We start from the raw sequence: 23,236 nt of genomic DNA on the forward strand, positions 1-23,236 counted from the left end.
ACAGAACTTCTCTTGTTCTACAGTGCTGCCTGTTTGACTGAAGCAGGCTGGTAATGTCAGTTTCATGTAAGAATAACCTTTTTTTTTTTTTCTTGGCACAGTAACTGTTACGTACCAAAATGAAGGTACAGAAGTAAGTCTCGTGTTCTCAGGATGGGGTTGGAAAAATACGTATTCAACGTAATTCGGTACCTAATTGGGTGCTTAAGTTTAAGTAATGTATATACATATGTAAGTAATTAAATTATATTGAGAAGTGTTTTATTTGTCATGGTTTTTGCTCTGCTCCCCAGAAATCAAATTATAGTTAGATTTTATACTGTAACTATTTGAAAGTCTTTCTTTCTGGGTATTTTTTTTTTTTTGATGAGGTTTAAAAAGCTTAAAAAACTGCCTTTAAAAAATCCAAGCCAGTGTGAAAACCAAAAAAAGCATATACAAAGGGAAGGCTTGAAAATACGTCAGCTGTATCTAACCAGCTAAACACCCTGAGGTCAGAAATCACTGGAAACTATTTCCGCCTGCTTATGAAAGGCAGTGAACAATGCAGCTCTTTGGACTTAAGTCACCAGCTGAGTGTCTTGGAAAAGCTTTATGTAGCAGATTTTCGTGCCTTAATTTCTCCTCAGAAGAAAATGCTATAATGGGAAGAAGTTTAAAAACTTCTCTTGTTAGTTCTCTTGTTAATTAGCATTTAATAATGGGGAGAAACTAAGGAATTGCACTTAGTATGAAATCGAGTTTCTACTAAATCTGATGATCAAAAAGAGGATTAACTTCTACTTAGCAACTGTGGCACACAGAACAACCAACCTCTGGAGGTATTTGCTGCTTCCAGGTTGTTAACAAAACTTTTCAGAAATTTCAGTTTAAATTGGTTACACATGGGAAAATTTTGGAAAAAAAGGCAGAGGTACAGTGCTAGACAGCTTCTGAAATTAGACCCACCAGGCCTGGAAGCCAGGTTGGTTTCAGTTAACTGAATATTCAGTGCTAGAAATGCAAAGGAAATAGAAACAGCAGTCCACTGGAATTGTGTATCAGGTGAATACATGAGAATAATTTCCATTTTGTGATTAGACTGGGTTCTTGGCTATGAGATCTATTGTTTTTGCCTTTTTATAATGCCACCATTTACTGCTCAGCACTAATGTTTCAGGAGGAAGCAGTTATACTGTTGTGAATTACTGTAACATTATTTAGTATACTTGACTGGGTTTCTGCCCTTGTGGACAAGAAAGCACAGTGGCCATTGGGCTCATTGCAGATCTGACCTGGACCCAACTTCAGAATTGTCTTTTCTGTAAGTCTTGTTTACTGAAATGGTTACTGTCTTACTGTCTCTCAAATGTGATCAACATGCAAAATCGTCAGTAAAGATTACAATGAGGATATAGGTGAAGTTGTGCTTTGAGTCCTCAGCATTCTACTGAAAATCCCAAGTTTGTATTTTTTAAGCATCAGAGAGCTTTGTTTGCAGAGATGATATTATTTCAAGTGGTCAATCCTGGTAATATCTCACTGCTAAGGAAATTCTTTATTATTCTGAGTTACTGAATAGTGAATGCAGGTAGCTATAGTGACTTCTGTGCATGTGTATGTGTGTTTTTAATGTAATAAATTCAGTTACGTTTTGTATAACTTCAAGCTTAGTTGTTTGCTTCTGTTTATTCTTGATCATTCAGTATATTATTTTCATGCCAAGCAATATTCAAGTCCATTTATTCAGATACAGTTTTGGCAGTTATTTTAATAGGTACATGCATTACACCGAAGGATTTAATTTTCTTTTTTCAGTCTTAGCTTAAAATTTCCTAATAAAGATTTTTTTGTTTTCATATTGTATGTCTACTATATATTTCAACACAGATAAAATTATAAAAAAATAACCCAATCATAAATACAGCATATGTGGGTTCCTCTGTTTGTATATATCTAAAATTTCTATTGTAATAAATTGATTATAACTATTAAATCAATTATAAAAATTATATATTCTAGTATAATATTGAATCAATATTTAATCAAATTGTTTAACCATACCCTTAACAAAAGCAGTAACAGCCTTCTCTGACTGAGGTATGGATACTATTAAGTTATTCCTTCTGAAGTTGATGAAAGGGTTTGCGTAGTGCTTCAGTCCTAGCCAGACTACAGTAGGAGTATGAACACGATTGTCAAAACTTTTATTTTAATGAAAGGGTTGCTTTAGTTTTAGGAACAGAAAAAGTTTCAAACAGAAAATTACATCAGGTTTAATACACTGTGTCATAAGGGAAATTTCTTTGTGCACCTCTTGGGACATGGGATGTCTTTGTGCAACATATTTATGCCATCTTTCATAAACTGCTGATTATTTTTATTTTTCTCTCATTTCTGTCATGTAGCCGTCCTCAGAAAGTGTGTTTATGTCCATTCCTGCCAATACATCCACTAAAGATCTCCACCTGCTTGTATATAATTCAGCATCCAGCAGAGGTGAGTAAAGATGTAGCAATTGTTTTAGTTTGTCTATAATCTTAATTCAGCAAATGGTAGGCAAGAGGAAACAGCTATGCTGTTAACATCATATCATGTTTTTTCCTTTTAACTTGATATTTGAAACATTGTTGATAGAAATAAAGTTGGGTTATTGTATCTTTTATTCAGCTTTTCTGAATTACTGAGCAATGTTAGTAACACACCAGTGTTTGGGCTGCTGCTGAGCAGTGCTGGCACACCATCAGGGCTGTCCCTCCAAAGGTCAGTAGCCTGGGGGTGTGCAAGAGATTCAGAGGGGGCATAGGCAGAAAGGGCTTATTGAAGCTGATACCATATGAACCAATAAAAACTGGGGATGGAGGGGTCAGCACAGCATTTGTTCCTAAGTCAGTTGTCTTCTGGAGCAATTGCTATGTGTGCTCAAGTCCTGTTTCCCAGGAAGGGGCTGGACATTGCCTGCTGATGGGAAGTAGAGGGAAATATTTTTTATTTCCTTCGCCTCCACACATGACCTTTGCTTTTCTTCATTAATCTGCTTTTATATCGACTCATGAGTACATTTACATCTTATTTTCTCCTCCCTGCCCTGCTGAGGAAGGGTATAGAGCAGCTTGGTGGACACCTGGAGTCTAACCAAGGTCAAACCAGTAGATAAGTCCCCTTTCTCTAAATATGCTCTAATGGTCAAATAATGAATGAACAGAGTTGCATATCAATGTTATAACACAGAGAAGAACAGTGGAGATAGTAATTGCTCACTTTCAAACCAGTAAATGGAAAATAGCCATTATAATAACAATTTGTCTATAGCATAACTACAAAGGGTTTTTAATGAAGAAAAACTATAAACAAATGAAACCTTTTTTCATGTTAATATTTGACTTAGCTATTCTTAAGCTTCTGTTTCCAAACAAGTTACTTCGACTTCTATGTTTTATTTTTCTGTAAACATGGATTATTTTGATTGTATTTCTTTGATATATAATTTTGAAATAATGACGTGATATGGGAACAGTTGATTAACTTTCCCTTGACTGATCATTCTTTTGGTTTTGCTTATCAGAGACAAATAATTTATTTCCTTCCAGTTCCTTTATTGCCACTTCTTATATTTCTATGAAGAAGGGATCCTCTAACTGCTGATTTGGAGTGATATTTAATTATGATGAAATAAAGGCAAATAATACTGTACTGACATTGATAACTTATTCAGTTTTGTCGAGATAGAAGAAATCAATGGTAGTTTGAAGGCTATTTTCCCTTCTCCCTGACAAGACTTCACTCCCCAGGTACTTTGATCTTCATCAGTCCCTAGGAGACATCGTTCTGCTGCTGCCATGCAAAGTGCTGGTGACTGCAGTAAGATAACTTATTCCTTCAATGCCATGTTTTATTTATAGAGAATCAGTAGATACAGATCAGAAGAAGCAAAAGTAATAAAGATTTTATTCAACAGTGATAAAAGTCTTCACAGAACTAATCTAACAGAATTTTGGTATCAAGACAGTGAGAGCTGTAGGCAGCTGCACATTAATAGCTGCAGAAGGTAACAGCTGCCCAGAGAGAACTGAGAGACCTAATCAAGGCTTTATTTGTTTAAAAATATTAAATTGTTGATATATAGCTCATAATTCAAAAGACAGACCAAGCCCCTCTTTCCTGTATTTTCATTAATTATTCCTGTGATTTAGGGACTGATCTTTGGATATTTGTTGTCAGAATCATAGACATTCAGGGTGAGAATATTGTTAGAATTTATTTCTTATGGCTTTATGTTTTTTTAATCCAGGACCCCTAGTGTCCTGCTAGATTCAGCTAATAAACTTCCCTTGTTCCTCTTGCAATAAATAAATAAACTGAAACTTTGATCTGTTTTTTTGTGTTGGCTTTCTGTCTTCACTAAATGCAAACAAACCTGTGCTCTCCCTTCCTTGATAGGAAAACTGAGTTCTGCAACCTAAATATTCAAGCTCAATTTTATAATGCTTCTTGACTACACAAAAAACTAGTGTGTTTCTAATGTTTCCTAATGGAAAAATTAACAATTCATAGAAGCCCTCCTTGATTTTATTAAAAAATAACTTTTGTTTTTACAGGAAAGTCGAGTGTTAAGGACAGTACCTTTGCTAGCTGCTTGTCTCCCTCCAGACAAGTGCAAAATATTGGTTGGTCGACGTTTTAGTGAAGACAGGTGAGCAGGATTGCCTGTGCATTTTCTGGTCATGTAAATTACGGACATTTTGTTTTGGTTACTTCATTAATAGCCAGCATTGTTCTTAATCTTTATTTCAACCATGCACATTCACTTTTGATACAAGCTTCTGACTTCCAGCAAAGGCAAATTACATGTCTTCATCTAGGTTTTACTGTGTGTTCTTGGAAAGTTCAGGTGTTTTTTCTGCAGTTCTTTGTTTTTTCTGTCCTGTTCTTACCTGGTATTAAGTTTGTCTTGCTATTCTATTTCTGCATTTTCTTGTCTGAAAACCATTTGGTATTACTGAAATATAAGTAATAGTTTTTACTTGAGTGTTGGAGATTGCACTTGATAAGGGAGTTCTGTGGTAAAACCTCATATATATACATTTGGACTGAAGATATATGACTTCCCCTTTCGCATAAAATTAACTAAAGGAAATTAATTAAAGCAAATAATTGAGGTTTGTTTTTTTTTTTAATTATTGTTCTGGAACATTAGACAATATTATCCAAATCTTCCACTTAATGTCTTCATCAGGTTCAGCTAACTCTTAGAAACTAGTTATTGGAGTAATTACCAGTGAAATTTCACCACGTACATTTTTGATAAAAGCAAATAAAAATCAGAAATACCGATGAAAGAAATTAATTCTAAAACTAAATGTAATTGTTGGAGAAATTTTTTATAGAGTTCAGTGAACAAAAGTGTCAAGGTGATACAGAATGGTGATTCCACACTTTTGTGCTACCTGAATAGTAGCTAGAGCACATAAAAAATGCATCACTTCTCTATAGATTGCTGTAAAGGTAACTATAATATTTATCTAAGTTGTACTGGGCTACAGGGAAATTGTATTGACTTCCCATTAAACCTGAAAATGAAGCAGCTTTTCATATTGCTGTGCACAGGTTAGAACACTATCGATAGTCTGCTTCTAGTAGACTTCCTTAGAATTTTTTTTAGAAGTGATGATTACAGTATTGAAGCTTCAATAAGTTTGAAGTCAGACATATTTCTCTAAGCTAAACAATCCTCTTTAGGTCAAAACAAATTATAGACCATCTCAGCTTCAAAATAGTTAAAATAGATCCATAATAACCTAGTTCCTATGAAGTTTTTCCCATTAAAAACCTTGGACATGGTGAAAGAAATGGAAGTTTTTCTTAGGTTAATATGAACTTTGGTGAGCTGACTTACCAGGATACAGTGCAAAAAGTATTTAGGTTGTACTCACTGCTCCATTCTGAGAATCTGCAGTATGCCTGCTTTATATTGTGGATGTGAGTGAGACTGCAGAAATTGAGAGCGCTCAGTCATGGAGTTCTTCCCACTTTCCTTGGGTAAGGAAGGATGAGAAGGGGAGAAAAGTTATTTTCCAGCATTGCAATGTGTTAGTTGCACATATTTTTTTTTTTTAACTATATATGAAGTTTTAATCCATTTTCCTTATTTGCAACTAGGACTTAGTATTTGAATAGCTGTTTAGAGGATCATATCAGTATTATTTTGGACTTCTATCATCCTTTCAGGCCATAAACTGTGTAGATGTATTCAGAGAGCTCACATTTATCACCTGGAATTGTTTTAGTTCCCTCTCTCTTCTGATGTTCAAGGAACAGGCATTGCCACACAGAGGTAGAAACATGTCATGTAAATGGGCTGGGCTGTACTGATCCCTGCTTTCCTGTTAGAGTGAGAATCTTTGCTAATGGTTTATATAAAGCTTCATCAATTGCAGTGGTCAAGCTCATGTTTTATGGCATATTTAAAATGAAACAGTTAATGAGTTCCTTTTACTTTGTTCCTGCTTTAGATAGCTGGAAATCATTTGCATAAGAATGTAGGTAGCAGGAATTCATAATGTAAACAAAGACTCAACTAGCTGTAAGACTTACCATCTAGATATGAACAAGGTCTAATCAGATCTGTGGTTGCAACTCAAGAATTTTGTGCCAAAGGTAAAAGATTGCACAGAAAGGAAGACTACTTGCTTCATCCAAAGACCCCTGCTATGACCACCAGGGGCCAGTGTTCATGCAGAGATGGGTGGAAACTTACACTGATGGCCTGTTCAAATAACCTTGCTTCTTGTGTGCATATGCATGATTCTGTAAGGCATATATATAACCTTGTGTAATAAATAGCTGCCTGTATTTAGCTGCATTACATAAGATAGGAGGAGCAATACCCCTCGTGTCCAGCACTGTAATAACAGACATACCTGCTTTATAACCTTTTGTGGGCTGTAAAGTTTGCTTCCACACATCATATTAAACTAAACAGGGCTTGGGTTTTTTCCTGGTTTTCTTAAAAGTCATTCTGCCTGCAAGCAATTTGATAGCTGCTTTACAAGCAACCTAATCAACCCTGTGCCATGCCATGAGAAGACATGTCTTTCTTCAAAGAAGTATTTTTAAAGTATCATTGGGGAGCACAGTAAGAGCATACATTTGCCTTTTTTGAGGTGTCCTGCTTTGGGACAGGATAGAACTAATTTTCTGTCTTGTTGCTCTCAGCTAAGTCTGTTCTAAGTAGCTGTACTTGCTGAAATTAACAGCAAATTTCTCAGTCAGTGTCTCTCCTTCTAGGACTGGTAACGCTTGATGTTTATAGTTGCAGCTCAAGAACTGTGTGCAGAACCAAGGCCTCCACTTGGTTCTGAGGAACATCTTATGCTCTGGAAAGAGTAAGGGAGTAAAAGGGTCACACCTGCAACCCTCCTTTAGGAAGGAGTGAACAAGACAGGTGACTGAAATTGACCAGACAGAGTATTCCATCCTGTACGCGTTATACTTGGTATAATCTTGAGGGATCATGAGCGTCAAGCACATTCCTGCCTTCCTTCCTTGTTTGGCATCCTGGGAGGATTCTGTCCATTTGTCTGCCTGTGGGAGAGGGATTAATAGAGAGTATCTGGTATTTGGTTAATTGCCTGCCCAACGTTAAACTGTGACAGATTTATGGTGCCCAATGTGGGGCTTTAAGCGTATTATCTCTAGTGCAGGTTTAAATTTTGACTAATTTGCCTGGAAAGTTTGAATTCCAACTCCAGTGGGAGGACACCCAGATGGCTCCACTGAGCATAAATCAGACTTTTTCCTTTGAAAGTTTCACAGGGTTGGAAATCAATCAGATTGTGCTGTACCTGTGGTGTTTAGGATTTGTGGGATATTTGCAGCCAGGATTAGCATTGATATGTGGTGTATCTTTGGTAAACCCTGCTTAAGAACCATAGTTTTGATGTAGTCTTCAATACTGATACAGTATGATACGTGGTGCAGTGGTGTTTCATACAGAAATAGAAAACTTGTTGGTAATGACACTTTCAGTTTTAATTTAGGAAATTATACCACTCTGGTTTATTTTGGGATGAGTCCACTGGATTGTGGTCAAAATAACATTTTGTTTCTGAATTTCCTGCAGGATGTTATTGGCCTTTCTCATGTACTGGGAAGGAATAAGACAACTATTGAAATTCTGAGAGTTCCATCTGCTTAGAAATTGAAAGTTGCTGCTCAGAGATTGAAGGGTGCCCCCATGAAGGCAGCACCGCTGCTTGTCCCCCCCCCACATGCAAGGCCATGACTGATAGAGCCAGCGAGTGTTGCCAAGCCAGCTGCTACAGCTGCAGCTGCTGCCTCCCCAGCAGATGCTGCCACTGTTCCAGTTCAGAAGGGAAGCCCTGTTACTGCTGCAGCCTCTCCCCCTCAATCTATACCACTACTAGTTGGCTCTATGATTAGGAGAAAAGCAGAGAAAAATAAATCAGATCTTAGCCATTGTACTCCAAAGTTTTTACATGATTAGGAGGATATGGATGGAGGATATAACCTCTCTTTTTCAAACAGCTAAGACAGTGTTATCAGAGGAGGAGGACTCAGAACCATAAGTACATGCTCAATCCTATTCTATAAGGGACTTGCGTACTCTGAGGAAGGACTTCAGTTGTCTTTCAGGTCAACCACTTCTCATTTGGTTATTCTGATATTGGAATGGTGGGGCTGATACCATGGCATTAGATGAGAGAGAAGCCAGGGAGCTGGTATGCCTGGCCAAAGATGCAGGTGATTGGGAAAAAGGCTGAAACTGTTAGCCAATGGAGGCAACTTTTGTCAACTGTAAAGGAAAGATATCTCTTTAGAGATGGAATAGACTGCCCACAGATCAGAGCAGCCGTGCTGGACAAAGCTGTCAGTTATCTGAAAGAATTGACTGTACGGGATGTCCTTTATACTGATGATGAGACTGTAGATCCTTATCAAATGCCATACCCAAAGCCTATACTGCAAAAGTTTGTGCATGCTGCATCACCACTGTTTACCCACACTGTGTAATGTTATGGGTTCCTGGAGGCTTCAAACCAACTGTGAATGATGTGCTTATACAAGGATGAGAGTATACAGATGCTGTCACTGTTCCTCATCAGGTCTGGATCTCAGCCATAAATGAAGTGACTGAGGGACTGTGTAAACCCCACTTTCTTCAGCAGGGGTAGAGGGCGCTGCAGCCATTGAGAGGAACAGAATACACTTAGATGCATCCTATGGCCTCTCCTGCATGGATGGAAATGAAAAGAAACCTACTGCTCACCTAGAGGCATGAGAATGTGAGCTGGTAGGTAAAGCAAATGCAAGAGGAGGTCCTTCTAGGAGGATGGCTGCTCAGGTCTCCAGTGTGGGGTTACCCATTCCAAGTATGTGGGTGACTCAAGATCACTGTACATCAGGTATTGAGTAATGAGGGTGCAGGCCTCAGTAATGTACTTGCTGACAGTGCTGCACTTGAGCTTAGAAGTGCCCTGCCTCCAGCCAGGAGGAAGAGAGGGACAACTGAACATACTGGATTGTGTGGATTCAATGGCCTGGCACATTAGAACCACAGAAGTATAAAGCCTTGGTAGACACTGGTGCACAGTGCACCCTAATGACATTGAATCAAAAGGGACAGAATCTGTCACTATTTCTGGAGTGATGGAGGGATCTAAAGAACTGAATGCTGTGAAGAGTGATGTGAGCCTCACTGGGATAAGGTGGCATATGCACCCTATAGTGACTGGTCCAGATGCTCCATGCATGTTTGGCATAAACTACTTCAAGGGAGGTGACTTCAAGAACCCCAAAGGGTACCAGTGGGCCTTTGGTATAGCACTTGTTTGGACTGAGAACACAGGAAAGCTGCATACTTTATGTGGTCTTTCAGATGACCCTGTGCAGGGGGGTTGCTGAAAGTTGAAAACCAACAGATGCCAATTGCTACTTCCATAGTGCATCGAAGACGATCTCACACCAGCAGAGATGCTGTGGTCCCCATTCACAAGCTGATCCAGCAACTGGAGAGCCAAGGAGTGATCAGCAGGACTCACTCACCCTTCAATAGTCCTATATGGCCAGTGAGAAAACCTAAGGGAGAGTGAAGGCTGACAGTGGAATATTGTGTTCAGCAGAGGTTATGCCACCAATAAGTCCTGCTGTGCCAGACATGCTAGAATGAATTCTTCTGAAAGGTGGTTTTGCTGTAAAAAGATCAAGGGACCTGTGCAAGCGATACAGCTCCTGGGGATTAAGTGGCAAGATGGACATTGCCACATCCCAATGGATGTGACTAACAAAGTGACAGCTATGACCCCACCAACTGTCAAAAAGAAAACTTAAGTCCTTCTTATGAAGTGTTGGTTTCTGGACAAGGAATGCATATTCTTGGTTATAATCAGATTATGAAACCTCTCTATGAGGTTACCCCAAAGAAGAAAGACTTTAAATGAGGCTCTCACCAACAAACCACTTTTGAACATACTAAGCAGAAGATTGTGCAGGCAGTGCCCCTTGGAGCAATTCTAACGGAGCCAGACATTAAAAATGTGCTCTACACTGCAGCCAGGAATGACAGTCCTACACAGAGCCTCTGGCAGAAAGCTTCAAGGGAGGCTTGAGGCTGACCTCTAGGATTCTGTGGTCAAAACTGCAAAGGCTCTGAGGCCAACTACACAGCCACTGAAAAATAGATACTGGCTGCATATAAAGGAGTTGGAGCTGCTTTGGAAGTCATTGGTACTGAAGCACAGCTCCTCCTGGTGCCCCAATTATCTGTACTGGGTCTTACGTACACATGTAGAGCATCTTCTTTTCATCATGCCACTGGTGCTACATGGAGTAAGTGGATTAATCTCACAGAGGTCTTGAAGAGGAAACCTCAATTGTTCAGTAGTTGTTCAGTTGTTCACAAGCTGGCCAGAAGACACACACTTTGGAATGCCACCAGAAAAAGTGGTAAAATGGGCTGAAGAAGAAGAACCAACTACTAGAGAATGAGAAACAGTATGCTCTCTGTTGATGATCCTGCCATCTTATAGGAAGCCATCAAAGGAGGAAAGCTGCTGTATGGGGTTGTTGCAAAAACAGCTGAAGCAAAAGGTGAATCAAGTCAATTTGCAGTGGTAAAAGCCATCCAGATGGCATTGGACATTGCTGAACAAGAAAAGTGTCCGAGACTTTATCTCTACACTGACTCATGGATGTCAGCAAATGCCTTATGGGGATGGTTAAATCAGGAAAACAACTGGCAATGTAGAGATAAGCCTCTCTAGATTGCTGAACTGTGGCAAGGCATGGCTGCTCAGTTAGACAAACTGGATCTGAAGGTGCATCATATAGATGCCCATGTATCTTTAAGTTAAGCTACCTGGAGTAACTAACAAGGAGCAGATGAGGCTGCTCAAGTGTTCCAAATAGACCTGAACTGGGAACAGAAAACTGAACTGTTTTTACGTTGGTGGGCCCATGACACTTCAGCTCATCCAGGGCAGGAAGCAGGATTAATAGAGTGCATCTGTCAGTCGTTTAATTGCCAGCCCAGCATTAAACCATGACACGAAGCTGTGTGATTCTTTATGTACTTTCCAGCTTCCACCAGCAATGCATGGGCTGGAAAAGAATAGAAATACTCTAAATTTCTGCTTGCACTTACCTTACATGTGAACAGTGCCTGCAGGTGAAGCAGTGAATGGTGGTATTGTAAAAATAGTCTCTTTGTGAGTTATTAAGATTTTCTGTTCAATTATTTTTCTGATTTACAATGAGCCCAGTATCATAATAGCATGGCAGGCAGAGGTGTGGAAAGGTGGGATTAGCATCAGTGGCTTATTGGAGATTGAATTTTATGTAGAATCATTAAATGGCTTAGGTTGGAAGGGACCTAATAGATATTTACTCCAACCTCCCTGTGATAGCCAGGGATGCCTCTCATCTAGACTAGGTTTCTCAAGGCCTCACCTAACCTGGCCTTGAACACCTTCAGAGAGGGGGCATTCACAACTTCTCTGGCCAATGTGTTCTCGAGCCTTGCCACCCTTGTACTGAAGAACTTCTTCCTAATATGCAGTCTAAACCTATTCTCCTTCAGTTTAAAACCATTTCCCCTTCTCCTGTTGCTGGACATTTTTATGGAAAGGCTCTCTCCAGCCTTCCTGTAGCTTCCCTTCAGGTATTGAAAGGCAGCTACAAGCTCTCCCTGCAGTCTTCTCCAGGCTGAACAATCCCAGCTCCCTCAGCCTCTTCTCATAGCTGAGGTGCTCCAGCCCCCCTGGATCATCTTTGTGGCCCTCTTCTGGACTCGTTCCAACAGATCCATGTCCTTCTTATGGTGGGGACACAAGAACTGGATGGAATATTTGAGGTGGAGTGCCACAAATGCGGAGTAGAGGGGTGGAATCACCTCTCTAGATCTACTGGTCACCCTCCTCTTGATGCATCCTAGGGTACAGTTGGCTTTCTGAGCTGTGTGAGCACGTTGCCTGCTTATACTGAGCTTCTCGTCAACCCCATAAGTGTCAAATACTTTGAGTGTCTGACATACCTTACTAATATAGATGCTGAGCCTGTTAAGTATAAGCACCTTTTAGATACCTGCTAGAAGACCAGCATAATCAAACGGAGGACTCAAATCACTTGAAGTGGAATTTTCAAAACTTGTAAGCTAAGCAAGCTTTCTTACTTTCACAAACTTGGACTGATAATTGGACTCTGACTTCATGAAGTGACCACATAAAATTGATAAATTGATTTACAAGGCTCTTGTTTCTGATGTGTTCATGCTGCAAACCATAGCAGTATATAGACAGAATATAACTATTGCAAAATATGTTTTATCAATAAATTTTTACTAGAGAATCTTCTAACAGCCTGAACCTTAGATTTGTGGATCTTCTTTGAATCTTTTGAATCTTGAAAGGAAAATGTGAAAGTTATTTTATATTGTTAGCTGAGAACTTATTTATCCTGTATTCACGGAAGAAATGGATTTCTTAGCTGTTATGGTGATAATGTGATTGGTAGGAAAGTGTTCATAACTTTTTTTTACCATTTCATCAATTTTGTTTTCTTCTTCTCTCACTCAGAAAAATGGTTTTTCTCATGAAAATGAAATGGTTTTTCTCAACTTTAGTTGTTGTTTGCTTCATATCTTTTGTTCTTTAAGAGTGTATTTTGTACTGACAATTTGTGTAATTGATATTAATTCTTTTCAACCTGTTAGCATTCAAATGGGCATAATTGAGACACAATTTCGTTCCCCTTTTCCCTTCCCTTCTTTGGTACAGTCACGTTATAAATTCCAGATGTCTTCTGTCTTTTTTCCATTCTGTGCGTAAGTCTTCTTGCAATCCAGATAACGTTCCCTAATCTTTCCTCCCTTGTAGTATTATTTCATCTAGATACTTTACGAATTCCTTGCTATTTTCATTAGCCACCATGTATCCAAGCCCTTCATGTTTAACTTAAGATTTCTAGGTCTTCCATAATTGATGGTATCTCAGATTCTCTAGCATTAGTTAGGATATTTTCTGCTTCATCTTTCTTGATCAAAACCTGTTTTTATTAAATCAATATCTGGTTCAGTGCTTCTGCTTATCAAAGGCATTTATAATTCTTCAAACACAATGTTCTCTTAGATTTCTCAAGACTCCCAGTTCTCTCTGTGTAATTTTCAGCAGTTTACTCCTTTCTGCTCTTACGCTATTGTTACATGGTTTCCAGTTTGTCAGTGTTTGTTGCTGACATTATCAGTATCAAAGCCATCGGTACAATGACCTTCCCATTCAGGATAGAACTTACTTTCTGTGCTCACATTAATCTCTCCTTCAGTTCTGCTATCTTTGTAGCTAAGTGTTTAAAATTTTTCATTTCAGTGTATTTGGCAACCTAAACTGCCACCACCATCAAGACTTAATTTCTTGAAACATGCATATCTTCTTCCAACTATTTTGGTGTCTGTCCTTGATGATTTTTCTAGTATAATGCTGAAAGAATTTAGTAGTGAGATTTTTGATATTACCTTATTGACTTCCCCCCATTTTTCTCTGCAGTGGCAAACATCTGTTCTTCTAGCTTAAGTATTTAATATAGTGACATGTTAATCACAAAATCTCTGATTTCTCTTGGCCTAGTCTCATCTCCTCTATTACTCATCTTTCAAAACTTTGTTTTTATCTTGGGATATCTTATAAGTTTTGAGATTTTGTAGTTTAGTATCTTGTAATATTTGCTTCAGAGTGCTGTTCTCTGGTTCAGGGTGGTATATTGGTATCATAAAGGACAACTTCTTTTCTCTGTGTTTGATTTTTACTGATTCTATATGGACATGTGGTTGCCCAAATGCTGAAAACTTGCATATATATGCTCTTTTGAAATAAAAGGAGGGGTTTTATCTCTGATACGTTTGGTTGACAGTTACACTTCAGGTTACTAGTTCTTGCCTTCTGTCTGTATCAAATATTGTACCATACTTTTCTTTGGTCTTCAGAAATAGAATGGTCTTTTCCCATGAAGGCCCATCCAACATGTGCTGAACAATTGTTTTCTCAGCTTACTGATCTGCTTTGTCCTGATTGTTTGACAAGTAAGGATACTATGTCCTTTCTTGTCTGACTGAAAATAAGTATATGCTTTCCAGGGTTTTTATTTGATTGGTGTCCTGTCATTCTATGGTGTCACTGTCAATTTATGGAACTCAATCTGGCTGGCAACTAGTTACAGTGGTGTCCCCCAGGGTTCAGTGCTGGGGCCTGGGTCAAAAAACCCCCAATGGTAAGCTACAGACTTGGGGAAGTGTGGTTAGAAAGCTGTAAGTTGGAAAGGGACCTGGGGGTATTGGTTGACAGTCGACTTAATATGAGTCAGTAGTGTGTGGAGCATCAGTACAATCAAGGTGGCTTCCTCCACCCTGGCCAGGGTAATCGTGCCTGGAGGGCTGTTCCCAGCATTGCAGGCTGGCCCTCAGAAAAGGGGAGTAGTCTCCACCCAGTTAGTTCTTATCTCTTTCTGGGCATCACCCCCTGCTCTGTTCTGGCCAGGCCAGGTACATTAGCATCTTCCTCCACCTAGCCAGGGCTATTCACTTTACAGTTGTCTTTTTGAGGCAAATTCCAAGCAGTGAGATTGGTGGACTCTCACACAAGTGAAATGTGTACTTATACCTTGTTACTCAAAGATGCCTGTTTCTTTTTCATGGCAGGTTGAATTTATTTGTGTGTCTGCTTAATCATGGTTGATTGTCCTGGAAATAATTGTCCCTGGAAATACTGGTCTCTGTTTTATCTGTCAAAAAACCTGGGTTTGCCAGAAATTTGAATATGTGCATGCAGAATCATATGCAACCCCTTTTGGCAGAGCATGTTTCTTGTGTGTTAACACTGAGACTACTTCAGGAAAGAAATTTTACTGGACTCCTAGTAGATTATGAATGTAGAAATTATTAAAGTGACAAAGGGGAACTAAGATACTGGCACAATTGAGAGAAACATAAAATTCAGAAGTCTGACCAGTTAAATATATTAAACTTTAAGTTTTCTTTACATTATCTAAATTACAAGCCCATAAAGTAGAATATTGTTGGTAGTATCCATGATACGGTGTGAGCAAAGGCAATTAAAAAATGCGGGGGAAGACAGGGGTAGCTAGGGCATCTGTTGTCTTAGTTTGTCTAAGTAATTGTTCTTCCATGAACATAGAGTTAAGGTGTAATTTATATAGCTGGACATGATGTGCAGTATAGTTTTCTAAAATTGTCATTGCAGAAGCATTTCATTTTAAGGATGTTTATTCAGTTACTCTTTATAAAAAGTTGATAGTTCAAAAACACGGAATGGAGAGGGGAGAAGTGTGCTGCCTTTTCCTAGCATGTTTTATAGGACTGTACCTAAAAGTTACACTACATTTTTTGATGGCCTTATATTCATTAATGAAATATAACATACAGTTTCATGTTCTTTTTAGGCTATTAATAAAATTTTGCAGGCAATTGTTTTCAAATAATAATATTGTTCTTGTTCTGCTCAGCAGGAACTTATGGCACATGTTGAACGAAGGTAGCCACTGTACCTAAAGTCTAGCAGAGAAAATTATTTTATTTTTATATTACATAAAGAGCCTTCTCATTATTGATTTTAAGTTTCATTTTGTACTTTGTAACAATTTCAGAGGAGTGTTTTGGCTTTTTTTTTTTTTTTTTTTCTTCACATTAAGGTCCCTCTTAGTAAATACTCATATTTCTGTATCTTACTAATTCTGTATGGTATAGGAAAATTATATACTCCAGTGAATGATCACTAAAAGGAAAACAGATGCAAATATCTCTGCATCCACCATCCTGCTACTTAGGACACTGAGGAAGCAATTGCAGGTTTATTATCATTGTTTTCTAACATTGTGTTACACATATCTCCAAAACATTCTGGACAGCGTAGTTGCCAGCTCTGCTACACTTCAGTAGTTTGGATCAGAAGTTAATTGGAGCACTTGGGAAAATTTGTAGCTTCAACCAGTTTTGAAGTAATTAAATGACACTTATTTCTTTTAATTTTATAAAGCTGTTTGTGGTAATCACATACTGTAGGCATGGCACTTTCCTAGTGCTTGTTCACAAACAAAAATATTCTTATTCTATCAAATATCAACTAGGCAAGCCTTACTACTTGCCAAATAATATAAAACTTTACAAGATATGATTCTTTAGACATGTAACTTTCTCCTAAGTTTTTTAATTTGTTTATGTTTATTTATGTTAATTTTTTATTATGTTTATTAAACTAAATTCGTGTCTTTTTGCTTATCTCAATCAACAATGAGTAGAGGTTGCCAGAGATCAGCCTGTGATGGGTTTTCACAGAATTACAGAATGTTAGGGGTTGGCAGTGTTCCTCTCCTAGTTGGCTCCTCCACAATTGCATCAAGAAGTTATCATTGATGCACTGGAGGATCCTCCTGGACTGTGAATGGCTGGCTGAGCAAATATCTGGGTAGTTAAAATCCCCCATGAGAATCAAGGCCAGCAATTGAGAGGCAGTTTTTCAGCTGCCTGTAGAAGGCCTCATCTACTTCCTTGTCTTGATCAGGTGGCCTGTAACAGACACCCACAGCAGTATCACCCACACTAGCCTACCTTTTAATTCGCAAATGCTCAACTCACTCCTCATCAATCCCTGGTCAGAACTCAATACATTCTGGTTGCTCTCTCACAAAAAGAGCAACTCCACCACCTCGTTTTGTTGGTTCTCTGTATGAAAGTAGTAAATGCTAACAAAACGTGTACTCATTTGCATATGAAACTGTACCATGTGGTATTTTAGATTCCTCACTACAATTTTTTTTCTCTAGCCATCTTTTCTTTGAATATTGCAGCCTTCACCTTTGCAGTTATTCCATGGTAGCTCCTCTCTCCTGCTCCTTCCTGCTGACACCTTTCCCCTGCTTTAGGAAGGATCCCCTCCACTGGCTGCATCTTCCTCCAGGGTGTATACACAGGGAACAAGCCTACAGCTCCCTCACTGCAAAAAAACTTGCCACAGGAACCTAACAGTGTATATGATCCTTCTGTTAATGTTTCTGTGATTAAAGATCATGCTTCATAGAGTAGAAGACAAAGATTTGGTGTGGACCTTTTGGTTTCAAATGCAGGGAAAGAACTGTGCAAATGAATGTAGTGACCAGCAACTGCTGTTGACAAGCTGTGGAAGAATAAAGTGGTGGTCTGGATTTGCCTTAGCAGGTTGATGCCCCTGGCCCTATCTAGTGCCACAATTTGCACTGAATTTATCTTCTCATCAAGTGAGAAGTAGACATTATCTGACATAAGTAATTCTTCCATTTGTTTCACATGGAAATCATTTGTTGTGGATACTTTGTGTTAATAGTGAAATTAATTGCATTAGCACAAGTTACAAATGAGGAACAGGTGCAGTACTTTCTTGAAGCAAACCTTGCAGCTTTTTAGACAAACAGTAATGAGTATAATTTTTTTTTTTAAATGAGATGTGGCATTTCCAGATATGCTAATTGCTGCTACCATTTCCAATATGTGCATTATTTCCTGACTTCAGTTTCTAATTTGCTTGGGACTTTTAAGCTGTATTTAGAAGTTTTGTTCTGAAGTCTTTTTTCTCTGTACAATTTTCTGCTTCGTTTTCTTGTTATACCTTGAGCTAGAATTAAGGTATGGTGTGACTTTTCACACTATTCTGGGACTGTAAGTGTACAAATTCCTTCCACTCCTCTCCTCATGCTTGGGCTTGTGATAGGTTTGGAGAATCTTTTTCCTGCTAGAAGGAGTGGAAGATTATTTCTGTCTTTGGTAGAGACATTTGAGGAATTCTTCCTCAGTTTTCTGGCTTCTATTTCAGCTTTGTCCCCCTTCTCCCCAAACCAAGCAATCTGAAGAAAGCTTTTAGAATGTATGTAGTAAATGTTTTAAACTATAGCAATCAAGTTAATAAATAATGCAATAGAGATATTGCAGAATAAAAATGTTTGACTTAGCAGAGGGGAAAAAGTAAACTTGTTATTGAAATCAAGATTTTAAAATGTTCAGAGATGTGGGTGGCCATCCTGTGTTGCATAGAAGCGATATGAAGAGTCAGTAAAAGATCTATGAAAGTTTGTTTCTGCATTTTCTCTGGCTGCCTTTCTTTATGCTGCTTGAGAGAGTATTAGACTTCTTAATCTATGTGTATTTGTGACTAATTTTTTTTGAAAGAAGCAGCCCTGTATATCAGTTTTACTTTTTTTATCATGATGTTAGATAAGCCATAAATTTTTTTAGTAAGTTGTAAGTTGTGTGAGCATTAGGAGCAAGCCATTAATGAATACAATGTCACAGAAAAGAAATGTCCTTCAGTAGAATGTGAAGACCTGTGTTTTAGCGCATAAGAATCTGTTGTTGAGTTTGGTTTTTTGTTTTTTAAAAATTTTTTTTAGGCACAGAGGGGAGAGGTTTGAAATAAATTCTTCTAATGGACAAAGTCTTTCAATATTTGAGGAAACCAGTGCTGAAGTCTGCTATCAAAGCCAAAAATTGCCAAGATAATGGCTCCACTTTTCATTTCTTGACATATCTGTACCTTTGGCTGCTGTTTCATTCATTTACAAAATTTATCTTCCCATGTTACAAAATATGACTGTTGGCATATTGGTTAGAAAATTCAGATTTTTAAATACTGAAAATGGTTGAAAACCCTTTTTATAGAAAAACCTATTGGTACTCTAACAATACAGTCAGGAAGTAGTTTTCTAGTTGTTATTTCTAGCTTATATTTTCTTCTAGTTTTAATTTAAGCACAGTACATGAGAAATAAATACATTGAAATTGTAATAATAGAAGACACAAAAAACCCCAATCCATTATTACCTGTTGTTCTTTTCTATTCTCGTTGATTAAATGTTGCAGCCCATCTCCACTATGACAGCAGTAGCAAGCTTGGTAGGATATGCTAAGGTCCTGATACAGACAAACTCACCTGAGATTTATGTACACGTTTATGTTATAAAAACTAATATTCTTTGGAGGCATTGGTAATGATGGGTTTTCACTGGGAAACTTACCAGAGTTTTTGCTAATAGATTAAGTTATATGTATGCTTTAATAGATTAAAAAGGGTTGTTCATTAGGCCTTATTTTTGGCCTTTTTCTGTAGTAAGTGGTAAAATTACAGGTTTCTAAACCTTAAAAATATCTCTCATTATTTGATCTTTCAACTGAAGATAAAATGTTTATACAATTGATCTGATTAAAAGCAAAGAAAAAATTCCAAAATCCATATTGTATTAGAGACTAAATGTCATGCATCTACAAAAAACTTAATCATCTACAATGAGCACATTTATTTTTCCCTGGCTGGTTGTCTCTTATGCTTCAATCTTGATCCCAAGGAACTATTTCTGAGTGTAGAGATGGTAGAGGTTCTTGCCTTTGTTTGTTTGTTAAGGGAATTTTGGGGATCAGAATTCCTACAATCTCCCAAGTATGGGAATATTGAAACAGGCAATGTTTATAACAAAGGTGAAGTAGTAAAAACAATGAGAAAAAATGAGAAGTACCCATTAATCTGATGTTTTTTTCACTATTAATAAATTAGCACCTGTTCTGCAATATTAGGACAGTTTGCTACTAAATGGGAATGTTGAATTTTTGACATTTGAACACCTGCCTTCCACACTGGCAGTGTATTAAGAGATCCCCATTGAATTAAAACCACTTAGTGACTTTGAGACAAATTGAATATAGATGTGTAAGAAAAATGTTTATGATACAATAATTGGATTAGAATGAGATAACACAGTGTTTAAATTAGAATAAATAAATTTCATAAATAATTAATTGCTACTTGTCTAAAGTAGGATCATGAGAACATAAAAATCTGCTATGACAAAGTGGTTGGATACAGTTCAGGCATAAATGAAAGATCTGAATAGTTCTGCTTATTGGAAACTGTTGTCAGACTAAATGAATTACATAGGCTGCATACCAAAAGTAAGGATATACAGTGCTTGTATGAGAAGCAGGTATTGGAGCTGGTTCTCTTACAGTGTTCAAGATCATGGTTGTACCTTAAAACAAATCAAATACCTTCATCTTTCTGAGTTTTACATTAGCTCTTGGTCATGGAAAGATGGGCAACTCTTTATATTGATTTTATATTGATTTATAGATAGAAAATGATTAACTTCAGATTGTTATCCAGATTGAAGTGGAATACCGCAACTGTCAACAATATTAATAAACTTTTCATGGGAACTCAAGCATTTTCTGAAGTCTATAAGCAGTAATAAAAAATTAAAGCTAGTAATAGGTACAAATGCATCAGGTACAGTGCCAGGAGTGAGTGTTCATAGGAAAACCATGCATTAATTACATGTGTGAGAACAATGAACATTTCATCCTGTCTGTATATAAGATAATCCTTCAGTACAGTTCCATTACTACTTGATCTTACTCTTAAGCATAATAATTCCAACTGAAGTCCACAGCTGGCATTTGATATTAATTGCATATATATATATATATTTATATCAGCATAGTTATATATATATATATGATATATATATATCTCATCTGTATGAGTCATATATATATATATATATGATATATATATATATATCTCATCTGTATGAGATATAAATATATATCATACAGAAATATTTTCAAGATGTTACTCTTACTCCCTGGCAAAAGTGAGATCAGCTGCATGTAGGAGTGGTATTACTACTGTGTACAGGAGAGTCTGAGGAATTCTTACCAGTAACCAAGCCATATTCATTATCACGCCCTTTCAGGTTAAATCATGTTTCTAAACTGTGACAGTTCTGATATTTCCAAAATGAAAAAAGTAAGCTGTATTCTTCATCCCCTTCTCCACTGACAATTAAGAACTTAGTTTAACAATTGCCTTGGCTACAGTTGAATTTTAAAGATCTGCACATCTTTTTTTCCTGTTAGGTAGGTATGAATAAATTGTGTATATTTGTAGCTTCATCAGAGTTTCATTGTAATACATTTCTTTGAGATTTTTATTTCAGGATTGAGATTCATGGCTTTGAAGTCCTGATCATAAAAAATACACAGGAAGCTTTTGATAACTGTTGTTAATAGTGCATGAATATGTGACACAAAAGTAAAAGAAAGATTTGCTTAGTGGATTGTCTTCATGGCTATTAGCTTAACATAAAACAGTTTTGTATTTGCTGTTCTGTATTTGCTAGGTCCATTTCTATAGTGAGAACGCTGTTACTCAGAAATTTATATCATTCTTCTCCTGAGTCTTTGAGAAAGACCAAGGATAACTGTGAGAGATTTTTTTCAATATGTAGCAACAGTTTCCTCCATTATTGCCCTAACTGACACATAGTTGTGAACTCTTCAAAAAAATCAGCCTCTGATCTCTAAGAAGAAAAGTACTTGTTTAAAGTGAGTATATGTTTAGAAATTCAGATTCTCAGCTTCCTCTTTAAATCCTCAGACATATTTTCAGCACATCTGTTCTGAAATGGAAGGCAAAATTAAAAGTCCTATTAATTCTGTGAAGTTAGTCATGCTTCAAGCTACGAAAGGCTTATGCAAAAGTCCTATGTAAAGATCTAGGGCTGTGATATGGCATAGAAGTTACTTAGTTGGCAACACTGACCAGCAGCAACACTGCTCTTCATCCTTCCCTTCCCAGTTTAGCCTCTTGAGCTTACTGCTTTACCATGCCCAGCCTTGACATTGTCTTTGACATGGTACTGCTGGTACTGGGCCACAGCCACTTTCTAGTGTTTACAGATGAGATTAATGTTTCAAACATGTCAGGAAATGCTGATGTTCTAAATGCTGCTGAGAAGATGCACGATAAAAGAAGGAACTTCTTCTGTGGAATTGTTCCAAGTGGAACAATTGGAATCCAAGTTGTCATAAACTAGCAAGCAAAGTCATTTGTGGAGACATTCCATAAGGAAAGCTTTGTTGTGAGGCATGCAATCCAGCTATCTTGTCTACAGCAACTGCTGCTCTGAGCACAAGCATCCTCCTGCATTTTTCATCTCCATTGCCAAAACTACATCTTGATGACAGCCATGTTGTATTTCACCCTGTCAGAAGTCACAAATGCTGTGAAATTGTGCACTACTGTATGTCAACAGATGATAAGAAAAGCAGTAAGGCCACATTTTTAACTGTAGGCAACAGCTGTATAAAAATCTTCTGTCACCATAATCAGCTGTCTTTCATAGCTTGATCTAACTTACTCTGGTGTGACTGCATGTGCTTCTTCTCTCAGCTTGTCCTTGTGCTTATCCTAAGTTGGCTTTCTTCTCCTTACTTATGTCTGTGTTTCTGTTTGGTTTAATTTCCCCACTTATATGAGTCTAGCTGGGCTACAAAATTATGTTCCTGAATTTAAATAAAAGCAGCTTGAACTTGAAACAAATACCACCCCGGAGGTTAATGAGCTTGCAGAAGAGTAGCTACAAACCTGGTGAGACATACCCAGTTCCTCTCAGCTTTTTGCAATTTGGAGGACTTAGGATCAGAGACGTGTCTTGATTATGAGTTACTTATCTGTTTCTCAATACAGTGATCTAGTGTGTATGGCCTGAAATTCGGGTCTAGTGATTCTAAACAAGGCAGTCTGGACTGCTATCTGACCTGGTACTGAGTTCTTGATTCCACCCTTGTTTTGCAGGAGAAATATGGGCAGGAATAAAAAGCAAAAATACATTTTACTGCATATCACAGGACTGAGCAAAGATCTTCTGCTGT

At 37.7% G+C, this 23,236-nt stretch overlaps 1 protein-coding gene across 3 annotated transcripts in view; it reads left to right on the forward strand.

Annotated features, from left to right (window-relative positions):
• Positions 1 to 23,236, forward strand: part of DTWD2 (DTW domain containing 2) — a 78,200-nt gene that overhangs the window by 19,723 nt on the left and 35,241 nt on the right. For 2 of the 3 annotated variants that reach the window (XM_071730493.1, XM_071730491.1), the window contains exons 2-3: positions 2,388 to 2,478; positions 4,578 to 4,672. In XM_071730493.1, coding sequence (XP_071586594.1) covers positions 2,388 to 2,478; positions 4,578 to 4,672 — 186 coding nt within the window. The remainder of the gene's footprint in view (positions 1 to 2,387; positions 2,479 to 4,577; positions 4,673 to 23,236) is intronic. The other variant, XM_071730492.1, reaches the window with a different exon arrangement.

This window comes from Heliangelus exortis, chromosome Z (assembly GCF_036169615.1).
Source record: "Heliangelus exortis chromosome Z, bHelExo1.hap1, whole genome shotgun sequence".
Classification (NCBI taxonomy): Eukaryota; Metazoa; Chordata; class Aves; order Apodiformes; family Trochilidae; genus Heliangelus; species Heliangelus exortis.